The sequence below is a fragment of the Tachysurus vachellii genome, chromosome 18 (genome assembly GCF_030014155.1).
Source record: "Tachysurus vachellii isolate PV-2020 chromosome 18, HZAU_Pvac_v1, whole genome shotgun sequence".
Lineage (NCBI taxonomy): Eukaryota > Metazoa > Chordata > Actinopteri > Siluriformes > Bagridae > Tachysurus > Tachysurus vachellii.
Genome location: NC_083477.1, coordinates 7,973,968 through 7,987,024, shown reverse-complemented (window position 1 = coordinate 7,987,024; position 13,057 = coordinate 7,973,968). Strand labels below are relative to the sequence as shown.

Below are 13,057 nucleotides of genomic sequence, written 5' to 3'. Positions count from 1 at the left end.
CATCACATTCTCAGCATTGTCTAACTTCTACACCTTTACTCAACAAAGAGTCTGACTCATGGTGTAAGTGTCAGGCCCCACAGGTAAATAAACAGACATCCCAAAGACAAACTGAAAGTAGCAAGCCTCAGACACCTTGTCAGACAAATTTGTTTTCTCTCCAAACAATTGGAAGATTTCCTTTGAAGATTTCCACTTTACACATCTTCCCTTTTTTAGTGTACAAAAATTGGCACAGTTTCCAGATTTAGTCTTCTGGGATGTTCTCCCTTTATTTCTATTTACAACAAAAAAGTAATAAAAAAGAAATTTATTTCTATAATATTTCTGCTATAACATTCACAAAGATTGAGATCTAGATTGTGTGGAGAACATATTCTCTTCTCTGCTAGTTGTACTTTTCTGTTGAAACTCTTTTTTTCTGGCAAGTTTTTTCCTGGATTCCAGTACAAGGTGGTGTTCACACACACCGTGAGGAAAGCACAACAGGCCATCTGTAATGAGTCATGGGATTCCTGTCACCACTCCAGATGTAAAACCAGCCTATTTACAGTGTATTGAAAATACTCACAATGTGCAAGAAGTCCAATCTTAGATTAAGCAGAATTGTTCTATAGATTGTTCTATACATGTGTGAAGCTTTAAGCAGGACACGTAAACCTGAAGTCCCGAATATCACAGAGAAATGCTCCTCCTCTCTCTGTTGCCTCATGCATTCTTTTTTTTTTTTAGTTCTTTTCTTATTGTTTTTTTTTTTACGTATTTTTTTGTTTTAAGTGTAGATTTGCAGCTTAATTCCATTTTCTGTAAAACAAAAAAACAACAACAACAAAAAAAACAAATATATATATATTTTTTAAATATATCTTTGAAATGTTATTTATAGTTTTAGAACATACCATATTTGCTTTACTTTACTGATGCACTTTAAAAAGAAATCACAGTCAAGGTATTTTTGTATTAGTTGAACTTATAATGTTTAAATGTGATTTGAATCATTTGGTAATTATATGGATATAAATTAAAGTACAAGTAAAAGTTAAACTGCTCAAAATATTCAGCAGCAAGTTTCAAGTGTTACATTTTTTTTCTTAAACATTTCATGTCCTGGTTAATTATATCATTATGTAAATTGATAGACATCAATTATTGTATTATTTAGACTTATTTGTATTTTAATAGAAATATTTACAAACCACATTTAAGACTCTATACAAATAGGTTTTGAGAGAAGCTTTAAATATGGCTGAATAGGTAGTTGACCTGATGTGAAAGGGGAGATTTTTCCCGAGTTTATGACCAACCACACAAAAAGACTTGACTAGCCTTTGACTTAGGGGACAAATAGAAGAAGTTGGTTATAAAATCTTAGTGTTCTGGTAGGGGAGAAAAAGTGGATAAGGTCAAATTCTTATATATTTAGTCAAGTAAAGAAGCTTTTACGCTTTTTTAAGCTTTTTTTAAGGTGTTTATCTATTGATCTGAAGGTCATGCGTTTGAATCCTGGGTCCTCCAAGCTGCTATTGAGCAAAGCCCTAGAGCAAAGGCAATCAGCATGGTGTGCTCATGAAAACTCACTTTATCAATCTTTACAGGATCCCAGCATAAAACTGCAATGCATCAAAGGCCCAGCATTATATTTCACATTTAATCATTTGATTTTAATCAAATGATTTTTGTTTCATTTGACCACAGCATGTGATTCAAATTGTAGTTATGATGATGTCTGGTGAGCTTTAGGCACTAAGCCACTTCTTTTGTGTAACCCTTTTGTTGTTGTGATAACAGACGTGAAACCTAAAGAAGGTGACTGTTGATTGCTGAATGTTACAAAGCAACAGAAATGCATTATATCTGTTTACATGGTAATTCATGAGTCAGTGCTGTCCTCTAGTGGTGAAAGACACCTCAGACCTCCTCAGTCTACATCAGTACCTGACATCACTAATGCTCATTGACTGAAAGAGCAGAAATCCACACAGCCACAATAAAATATTGGTGCTAAATTGTTTTACCTTTAAAGAGTGGTTTGAACAAAAATGAAGAACAAAAAAGCTATACAGCACTGAACAAAGCTCATTTTAGGATTTCTTACAGAAACATGCCAATTAACAGTAGTATATTCATTCACATTCTACCACTTATCTGAACTACCTCGGGTCACGGGGAGCCTGTGCCTATCTCAGGCGTCATCAGGCATCAAGGCAGGATACACCCTGGACGGAGTGCCATCCCATCACAGGGCACACACACACACACACACTCATTCACTCACGCAATCACACACTAGGGACAATTTTCCAGAGATGCCAATTAACCTACCATGCATGTCTTTGGACCGGGGGAGGAAACCGGAGTACCCGGAGGAAACCCCCGAGGCACGGGGAGAACATGCAAACTCCACACACACAAGGCGGAGGCGGGAATCGAACCCGGAGGTGTGAGGCGAACGTGTTAACCACTAAGCCACCAGTTTTGGTGATTTTGTGCTCACTTTTTCCTGTTTTTGACTTACAGACATGGCAACCTGATGTAGAGGTGTTCCCACAATCTCCCAGAGTAACATGTATTCTGGTTGGTATACAATACCCTTTTCTGTTCTGTCACTGAGGTGGTGGAATGACCTTCCCCTAAATGTTCAGAGTCTTCAATCGATGGGTAAAGACCTACCGCTAATTGAAACACTAAACTAGCACTTTTTCCCTGTTTGTTTTATGTGTATATTAAAAAAAAAAGTTTTAGGTTGATGGTATCCTAAGTCTGTAACCTAGTGAACCAGTGTTAATGTATTCATTGATGGAGAGTTCAAAGCATGTTTGTAAGTCGTTCTGAATAAGGGCGTCTGCCAAATGTTGTAGTACATCAATGTGTTGCATATTAGAGATGCTTTTCTCCTCAGAATAGCTGTAAAGTTGGTTACTTATCATTGCCATCAGCTTAAACAGGTCTGGCCATTCTCCCCTCATCTTTCTATCAATGTAAATTTCTTGCATTTTTTTTTTGTTAATTATAGATTTCTGTGCAAAAGATTCATTAGCGAAAACCAGTATAACTTGAGCAGGTTTGACACCAGCATTACATCCATCTATCCATCTACCGACCCCCCCCCCCCCACACACACACACACACCTACCTACCTCTGAGGTAGCAGCTGCCCTACTTAAATTATACTTGCTAAAATGCATCCACAATCATTATACTCCTGTCTGTCTGTCTGTCTGTCTGTCTCACTCGCAAAATCTCATTAGTGTAACATCCATTTGCCCAGAGTGTCACCCACAAGCACTTCAAGTAGATTGAAGTTAATATATGAAGAGCAGTTCCTGCTCATATTTCTTTTTTTTTTAAATAAAGCTTTTATAATAATAAACACACAAAACTTCTGTCAAGAGCTTTCATCCTAAAAAAGGCTTTCTTTTTGCGCCATAATTAAAAACTGTATATTAATTCTCTTATATATGGAGCCCAATAAAGAATGTAACCAATTTTTTTTTCAGATCAAAGAATTCAAGTAAAACCTAAAGAGGGTTTTATTGCAATTTAAACTTATTCAGAACTCCACAGTGTTCCCAAAGCCTTAATAAAATTCAAATCTATTATTCTAGTAAAATTACTTGCAAATGTGAATGCAAAAAGTCCTCGATTATCTCCAGTTTCATATGTGAAGTCAAACAACAAAATTACAGCAATTTAAATTCAGGAAATCTAACATCTAAATGAATTGTGCATCACAATACAGTATGGCTCACAATGAGTAATGTAAACAAATTCAGTGAATTTCCCCAGCCATAATTATGAATGTATTATATAACAACAATGCGCTGTAATAGGAGACTTACATTACTGCAAGCCTGGTTATCAGACTCTGTAGTGGTGTTGATCAAATTAATGACTTAAATAACAGTCAATCCTAAGAAATAGCTATAAAGTAGGCTTTAATAATAGAATAAAAAATATCCTAATAAGTGCAACACTTCCACAGTGTACCACTGACACCTGCTGGAGATTACACTGTAAACATTTATAATGGGGAATTTTAATGCTTTGAAATTCCAGCTGAACTTCCGGTATAAAGACCTGTACCTCTGCTGTGTAAGAGAAGAACTGTCAGAACTTCATCTAAAGCCAAATCAGAATGAAAACTACAAACACAAGTAGGAAGCCACTCTCACCAACCCCAAGCTTTGAAATCAATGGCACACAGTAGTTTAATGTGAAAGGCACAGAGGCATGCCTATGCTGAAATCCAGGGTGTGAAATACAGTAGTAGTGTTTAAGACCCAGCTGGTGTTTGATGGATAGATGCATCACTCTCAGAGTTTTGGCAGAATGAATCTGGGAGCTGCTTGGCATATTCTACCAGCTCGAATGACTCGCGTATATCGGACAGGCCTAACCAGAATACGATCCAGCGGCCGTTCGCAAAGCTGCCATCACAGTGCTTGAAGTACCTGAGGAAAGGTAAAAGTTAAAGCTGGGATCTGTTTCTTTTTAAGTGCAGATTAAAACAAAAATAAGCAGGAAATCAGTAAACAAGGAATACTTATTTATAAACACTACCTGAAATTAAAGTAAACAGCAGAGCACCTTTAAAGATTGTGCTGCTATGGTGACTGTAGTGGCACTATCAATGGTACATCTTTTGTATGTTTAGTATGTAGCTTTTTTGAGAAGGTGCATGTAATTTTCCTTTAATTAAGCTTTTTGTTGTGTGTGTGTTTGTGTTTGTGTTTGTGTGTGTGTGTGTGTGTGTGTGTGTAGTGTAGTGTGTGTGTGTGTGTGTGAGTGTGTGTAGTGTAGTGTGTGTGTGTGTGTGTGTGTGTGTGTGTGTGTGTGTGTGATGTCTCTAACTCACCAAGGATTGATACGATTGGTGGCACGGGATCTCCAGAAGAGCTTCCCCACGTCTTGGCGAATACACTCCCAGAGGATCTGACCCGTGCCTTGGCCCTGTTTACTGTCACTCACCACAAACTTCTCCAGATACAGAGCCCCACTGCTGACTGGCTCAGAGGTGATGATGGCTGCTGCACTGTACCTGAGGAGCATGACCACAGTACCACTCAGAGAACATTCATCTACGTAAAGTCTGAAGATGCAATAAAAAGTGATGTTACCCTTCAGACAGATAGATGGAATGAAGTCTGTCCTTAATAGAGCTGATGTAGTCTTCCTTTAGCGACTTCCCAAAAGATTTGTTTATCAGAGCCAAGAGACGGTCCATGTCTATGCCCTCAAGGCTGCTGTACCTGATAGAAAGAGACAATCATCTCATGAAATATCAACAGTGTCCTCTAGGATAAAGCTCACTTAAACCCGAATGGAGTCTCAAGCAAAGAGGAGCAGGATTCTGTAATCTGATGAGTCTAAAATTGACAGGTACCATTTCCATCTCTACAGCACACTGCTAGTGGACCAAAATAGAGCAGAGCCGTTTCCCCCCATTCAATCTTACTGCAGTCAAGAAAAACATCTCCAAATACAAGTCTATCAAGCTTGTAGCATCAAAGCCCTGAGGACTGCTTTCAACAAAGTTCTTGGATTCAGTTAATCTGGTCCGCATATTCGATTGGCACATGTTTTTATGGTGGATGCTCTTCCTGATGCAACCCTCCCATTTTTATCCAGGCTTGAGACTGGCAGTGAGACTTAACTCTTCACTGGGCGGATTTGCTCCATGCCCAGGAATCGAACTCGGGCAATGAAAGCACAGGATCCTGCTGCAGGACCACCAGGTGGTAGGATTTACACAAATGCTTAATACCATAGATCATATAGATGAATATACTGTAGATAAGTATGTTTTAGGTAAATAAAAGTCCCAAATTTTCATTAAAATTAATCTAATTAAAATGACATACTTGTGAATGGGATCTCCATTTTTGAACATGGTGCCAGCACCTAAAAAAGATAAATCAACATTTTCAGTGATCTATGATTCAAACCCCTTCACATTTATATATTCTCTTTTATGCATTTCTATAAGTAACTGGCATCCCAAACCTTCATTTTGATGTGTGTAAGAAATTACAGAAATTGCACCCAAATTCCACTCCAAGGTACACATCTAAAAGAGCTCATTCCTAAAAAGGTTTAAGTATCATAAGGTAATACGTTTAGGACTCTAAACGTATAAAGTTGATTCGATTATAAATATGGGAACGGCAGCAGGACATTAAGCATCACCACGAACAAAGGGTCTACGTGACTGCGATTACCATTTAAAGTGACCATTTGGTTGATAACAACTGTAACAATACCAAGCCAAGGTCTGCGTGACCACGATGACCATTTAAAGGGACTATTTGACTGATAACAATTGTAACAATAACAAGACAAGGTATACGTGACCGTGATTAACATTTAAAGACATCTGGCTAAATAACAAGGTGTGACCCAGCCATTTGGGAGACACTCAGTTCTTACGCTCAATACACATTCAAAGCAGTACCTCATTTAAACTACAAAGATGAAAACAGTATATAATGCTTGAGCAAGATTTGCTCAGGGTTCTTATTCACTCCGATGAACCCAAAGTACGTCATGTATTTTGTCACTGCTATGCTGGAATAAACTTCTTGTTTTTCATTAAGATCTTCAACATCATCGTCTTATTTTTACACTACGCATTTTTTTTTATCTCTTACATGTGTTTGTAGAGAATGGTTTATCAATGCAACTCACTGAAGTAGCTTTACTGTGACTTCTTGCAGTAAAATAATAAAAAGGATGGAGGTCAACCAGCTCACTGCTATGAGAGTTACTGACCTTTCCCTTTGCTAAAAATAGCCAGTTCGGTTTCAGCATATCTGTTACAGTTCACTCAGCATAATTTAACATTATTTGGAATTACACCAAGACACTGCCAGTACGAACAAAATACACGACACGGGAAATGTGTCAAATAAAACGTGTAATACAATATAAATACGTATTATATATAAGTAAATACTTAGTAAATACGGAACAAACTGACTGATTTGATAAGACAAGGTGGAAAAACCAAGAAATAAACTTTGTTAGTAAGGGGAAAATCTGAGGGAGAGGAATGTATTAAAATAAGAGGTCTGAAGCATATAGTTATAAAACTATTAACTGTTCTATTTAACTTGCAACCCATAACCACCATTCCCACATTCTCTTAAATCTCTCTACAGATTACTGATTAATCTGGCTAATAAATTGTGAATGTAAATTGTGTGTGTGTGTGAGAGAGAGTGTGTGTTTGTGTGTCTCTACCTTTATGACTGAAGAGCTCGGTGAGCAGTGTGTTAGCTGATGTGATGACTGCTGAGCTCTCAGGAGAGAGCTGGCTGAGGAGGTGAGCGATAGCGCTGACCTGCCTGCGCTCCAGCACACACAGCCACTCAGCTGTGGACAACAGCGGCAGGTCACTCGGCAGAGACACAGTACCCAGCACCTGAAACACACACATATACAACATATTGGCTTACTAAAGCTATCAGATTTCCATTTTTCTTAAAAGAAACTCTGCACAATGATCAAGAAAATGTAAAGTTTCAGATCAGACAAGACAAGTATTATCTACCCCAGAGGGCAAATAATTCCCATGTTTTGGTCACCTGAAAACTTTATTGAGTAATTAAGTGCATTAATACATAATAAGGGAAACAAATGAGACAGACCATGACAGACTTTTCAGATATGATTTGTTGCTGTTTCCTTACATCACATTTAAAAAGGATTATTTGAGTCAGGTTGGCTCTATAAGTTCAACCATGTGGTGACAATATATTGTGCTTTGTTTTGTGAATGTTTCACAGTAAAAACTAATATACAATCTAGCCAGGATTAACAGCATTATCTGCTTATCCTGGGCACAAAGTACAAAAGGTTGGCCTAAATATAACACTTACCTTTAGGTTCTGGTTGCGGAGGCCGCCCCAGCTGTTCAGGAACATGACTTTGAGGGGCCGGAGTGCTCTGGAGATGGCTACGGTGACATCGACTGAATTGAGGAGAGTGGAGCAGCCGGTTGTATCACAGCCCACGGGGCACACCAGGGGAATGGCACCGCAGTCCAGACTCCACTGCAGCAGGGTTGTGTCTACCACGATGGAGGCAGCACTGCTAACACACAGACAGGGAACACATTGAAATCACCTTCAAATTCTTTAAAAATGTTCATATTTAGATTATTATATTATTTTTTCAGATAGCCTTCATGAATGCCTTTAAAAAATAAGACCATACTGAAATCTTTTCATGGCTGGATTGGGAAGCCTTAACAAGGATGCAATGAAATTACATGGATAACATCTGTGGTGGAAATTTCTAATCTTAAGATGTTCATAAGGCTTTGTCCTTCTATGCTTGTACCCTGTGTGCGTCATGACCAGAGACTGACATCGTCATCAGTAGGTTTTGTTAAGATTATGACAAGGGACTGGGGACGAGTTGTCCTTAAACAATGTCCAATACGTCCTCTAGAAGACCTTGGCCTGGTCAGATTAGCTTGGTCAGGAGATGCATAAGGTAATTTTGAGCCAATGATTGATGATGTTTTGCTTTTACGTATCTTCGGTTTTCTTGAGTTCTGTCTATAAAACCTTGATGTAATCACTGACCTCATGCTACATGTGGAGTGTTGGGTCCTGCTGCGCAGCTGAGCACAATATATTGTGTAACCTTTTTACTCTTGCTCGTGTCTACCAGTGTTATACTTTATTCTTTAAATCTCTCTAACCTCGGAACTTCCACAACACATCATGAATGGGACAAGTGATCACTTTATATTTCGAAAGCAATCTGCCTCAGTACTCAGAAGAAAACTCCTGATGAGTCCTAACTAATATGTCTGAGATGTCACAGAATTCACAAAAACCATTGTTCATTAGAAACATAATGTCATATTGCATTATGATTAACACAAATTACAACTTTTTGAACATGTTTGAATCAAAGTTCCAGGGTTGTGCAATATGCAGTAGTTTTGCTGCTATTTTATGAATCAATATGTTAATGTTGATTTTCCATGTAATAATGTAAATTATTAGAGTCCCTGTGACACTTATTTGCTCAAAGAATGCACCCATGATGAAAAGTGTGAGTCAGAGACGAGGGACGCAGAGGTTAAATGTTCACTGGTGGGAGAAATTAGATTATATATTTACAAAGAAATGACAATAATGTGGTGGTGTGATCCACGTAAACCTCAAAATCATCAATGCTCATGACCCAAGCAGAATGTATGGAGGTGTTTGTAAGGATTGTTTAACGGGTGTCTTGGTGAGTGTGCTGACCAACCTGCTGCTGTGTTGAGGCTCCTGAAGTCGCAGCATTGACTCTGCACTAAAGAAAGGAATGACACTGGCCGAGCTGTGCTGCAAGGCCTCAGAAAGAGCTTGGCAATATTTAATCAGTAAAGCCCTGGAGTCAGAGGAAACATGGCCATCAGGTACACAGTTTTCTTTCATCAACTCAGGAGGAAGCCCCATTACCACCACGGTCTTCATGTCCATGCGCTGCAGGAAAGACAAGCCGAAAGCCAGGCTCTGCACCATCTCATAGTTCTTAAACACTGAGGAGTCGATCTGGACACAACAGACAAAATGCTATTCATGCTATCTCTACATTCACGTATGTAAATAGATCCTGGCTAAAGAAAGCCCACTATCTTCAACTTTCCGTCATACTTTATCGTGTTATGTTTGAGCGAACCAGCACAAACATATATGTATACACAAGTCACTTTAACCAAATGCAAAGAATTAAAACCACATATTATTATGCAGCTAATGCTCGACTCGAGCATTTAATCTGTTTATTTAATTTGTAATTTGAAAATTGCGAATCTTTAAAGCACTAAATCCATTAGTCTGGCTGTCTGAAACTGTTCTAGTACAGTTTGTTGGTGAAAAGGAAAGAACATCAGGTAATGTTTCTAGAGAATAAAGTAGGTTTTCTGGAATGACGAGTTCTCGTAATAAGCTTAATATTCATTCTGTCTGAGCAGCAGTTCTCCAGAACTTCTCCAGAATTATCAACCTAAAATAAGATTACTATTATTATTACTAGTATAATGATAATTATAATATTATTACTATCATTGAGCCCTGATATTCAGCTGACTGATTTATAAACCTTGCTGGTCATTTTATCAGGTTATTAATGCATATAAATGGAAGTGTGTGTGATACAGAATTAGTGATTTATCTGTGTGTTGTTGTGCACAAGCTGTCAGTCCAATTCTATAATGTTTTTCACTAAGAAAAGTGATAAAAGTCTACTATTGACTAGGTATTGTGTGTGTGGTCGATCATTAGTAATCCTAACAAATAGCAGGTCCCTGTTTAAAAGACCAGGTCCTGTTTGCTGGTCAGACAAAGCTACAAAATGTAAGTTTGTATTTAAAATAAATAGTAACTTAGCTTTGCTAAAGTTAGCATGCTCACCTCCAGAACGGCGAAAGCAGGCGCTTTACACACATGAGCGCGCTGAAATTGCGTCAGCCAGTAACGAGCCTCCCGCGGATCCCCGCCGACTTCATTTAGAAACGCTTTGACGTCCCGGTAGACCAGCTGGCGGTTTGACCACGCACCGCGCTCGGTAAGCGGGATGAAGCTGGCCGCGTCTAGCTGGTTCTGAACGGGAGTCTTGTTGACCTGTACAGCGGGGGTGACTGACAGCATGCGCCGCTGTATTTTGGCGAGTTTCCGCTGACCGGTGTTCTGCTGGGGCTGAGTGAGCGGCGCCGCCGGCTTTGACAAAAACTGACCAGCCATTACGAAGGCCCTACAGCCAGACGTGCCTCCGTGTACTTTAGCCATGAGTCGGTCAACTAAGCCGTGTCCGGTGAAGTCAACTCCGGTTTGTCCAAGTTGTCAAATTAGGTACTTTTTCACGTGCTGTGCTGTGCTGTGCTGTGCTATGAGTGATGGCCAGTTCGTGAACGAATCGTTCTTTTGAACCGGTTCTTTTTAGTAAACTGGATGAACCAGTTCACCAAATCGGACTGATTCGTTTTAAACAGTTCGCGTCTTGAGTCAGCGCTGATCCACAAGTTACTAAAGTTACTCACTTTCGGTCATGCCTGACAGCCCCTCCGACTCTAAATAAACTAATATTCCGGAGTATATGTAACTCCTGTACACTAAACTGAGACATGTTGTGCTGAGAGAACTGAGTTTGAGCTGTTGATACTGCGCATGAATCACTGAACCGATTCATCGAATCATAGGTACAGAACTGAGAACTGTTTCTTTCGGACGCGTCCGAGAACCGACGAGCTGTTGATACTGCGCATGCTTGAATCACTGAACTGATACAGCGAATCATCAGTACATTGAACTGAGAACTGTTTCTTTCGGACGCGTCCGACATACTGAGAACCGATGAGTTGTTGTTACTGCGCATGCGTAAATCACTGAACTGATACAGTAACAAATGTAAATAATTATGATTTAATGTATTTTCAACGTATGAGTGTTTAACTCGGTTGCATTAGTTTTTGAAACAACTGATGGAGCGAAAGAAACATTTCAAAATTATGCTTTTGATGTTGATGAAGATTAGTTTATTAACTTTATATCTTTAAGACACGTAAAACACCCACGTTTGCACATCAATGCCTGTACTGCGTGTTTTAGTTGCAAAACTTAAATGTAAGAAACGTATTCAACTAAAGTTATGATTACAAAGAACTTTTCAAATGTGTTAAATTGACTGTATTTATATCTGCCGGCAGCGGCGGGATGAAGGAATTTACGTCATTATGTCAGGACGTAAAAGAACTGGTGAACTGGATTTTTGAACTGGTTCATTAAAACGAACTGTACGAAAGAACCGGTTCGCGGAAAAGAACCGAACTTCCCATCACAAGGGCGTAGCCACAAGCCAAACGGTAACCACGCCTCTTTGACAGTTCCGACACCGGCTCTGTACCCATTGGAGCCGCTGCTCACGTCCTTCAGGGCTACACTTTAGTGCACTACGATGCGCAAGTGCACGAAGTAAGCGTATGGGACACTCCTCTAGGTCACGGTCCCTGATTTTTTTAGTTAAGGAATCCTATGTTCAAACAAGCTTACGTATCTTTACGCTAGTGATATACAATTTATTGTACAAAATTACTCAGAGGGCACAAAACAAGGGGCACCCTGTACGGGCATCTAACACACACACAGACATACACACACACACAATATTTAAAAATGGCAATCATTATACAACATATGTCTTGAATGCACACACATTGTACAGGTGGAAATCAAACCACCAACCCCAGAGTTGTGAGGCATACATTACATAACATATACTTACATAAATAACTAAAACAAATAAAAACTAATAACAAAATAGACGAGCACCTTAAAGGCATTTATCACAAAAGGTACTATTCACTTTGATGTTTTTTCACCACGAAAAATGACTATATAATAATAAATCCCTCAATGCTTCATGTGGCTATCAATGGGAGAATCAGACCAGCCAGATGTTGATTATTTTCTTATAACTGCATGCCTTGCTGTATTATTACTTACAGTTTCATAGTAACATTAAAACCAGCTGTTAAATAGATCACAAGTGCAATAAGGCAACTGAGCAAATGATTGTCACATCAACCAACATTTTTAATAGTAACTTTCCTCTATAGGGTAATTTATGTATGTGTATTAGTATTTCAAATGATTTAAAAATGACTCCCCCAGGGACCTCCAGGGAACATGTTGAGGATGTACAATACAGATCTGTGCAGCAGATGGCAGAATGGGACTGTGTATGGAGTGCTTTTGACGTCTACCAGCCCAATCAATAGAAAAACCCAATCTACTAAGAATAAAATAAAGACCATTTATCTACTTTTTCCATACTCTCAGCATCAGATTGAATGGGTTTGATGAGTTCAACATGGGGAAATATTGTGTATACCTATGTTGTATAATGCTGATGCAATTCCACTTGTATTTTATTTGCATGAAAAATTATGCTAAAACCAAGAGGTAAAAACAAGGGCAAAATTCAACAATAAAAATAAAATTCATAAGTGTAGTAATTGTTTTTATATCCACATAATTGTGTAAAAAAATGGCAATAT

General features: G+C 38.7%; 1 protein-coding gene across 2 annotated transcripts; it reads right to left on the bottom strand.

The window, feature by feature from the left end:
• Positions 1 to 3,506: 3,506 nt before the first annotated feature.
• On the bottom strand, positions 3,507 to 11,153 carry nags (N-acetylglutamate synthase). Of its 2 annotated transcripts, none has more exons than XM_060892945.1 (8): positions 10,416 to 11,153; positions 9,268 to 9,554; positions 7,878 to 8,091; positions 7,240 to 7,420; positions 5,862 to 5,901; positions 5,118 to 5,249; positions 4,856 to 5,038; positions 3,507 to 4,451 (listed from the first exon to the last, which is right to left on the bottom strand). In XM_060892945.1, exons 1-8 carry the CDS (start codon positions 10,788 to 10,790, stop codon positions 4,274 to 4,276), a joined length of 1,590 nt encoding a protein of 529 aa, XP_060748928.1. In that variant the 5' UTR covers positions 10,791 to 11,153; the 3' UTR covers positions 3,507 to 4,273. The 2 variants fall into 2 exon arrangements, with proteins under 2 accessions (XP_060748928.1, XP_060748929.1); XM_060892946.1 differs by having other exon boundaries at positions 7,878 to 8,088; positions 10,416 to 11,152.
• Between the last annotated feature and the right edge of the window lie 1,904 nt (positions 11,154 to 13,057).

Bases quoted from the DNA above. Each gene is read 5' to 3' on its own strand.
- nags (XM_060892945.1), bottom strand. From the start codon at position 10,790: ATGGCTAAAGTACACGGAGGCACGTCTGGCTGTAGGGCCTTCGTAATG. The intron at 9,555-10,415 runs GTGAGCATGCTA...TGTTGTGTCCAG, and splicing joins CTGCTTTCGCCGTTCTGGAG to ATCGACTCCTCAGTGTTTAA. The intron at 5,902-7,239 runs GTAGAGACACAC...TATCTTTTTTAG, and splicing joins CGAGCTCTTCAGTCATAAAG to GTGCTGGCACCATGTTCAAA.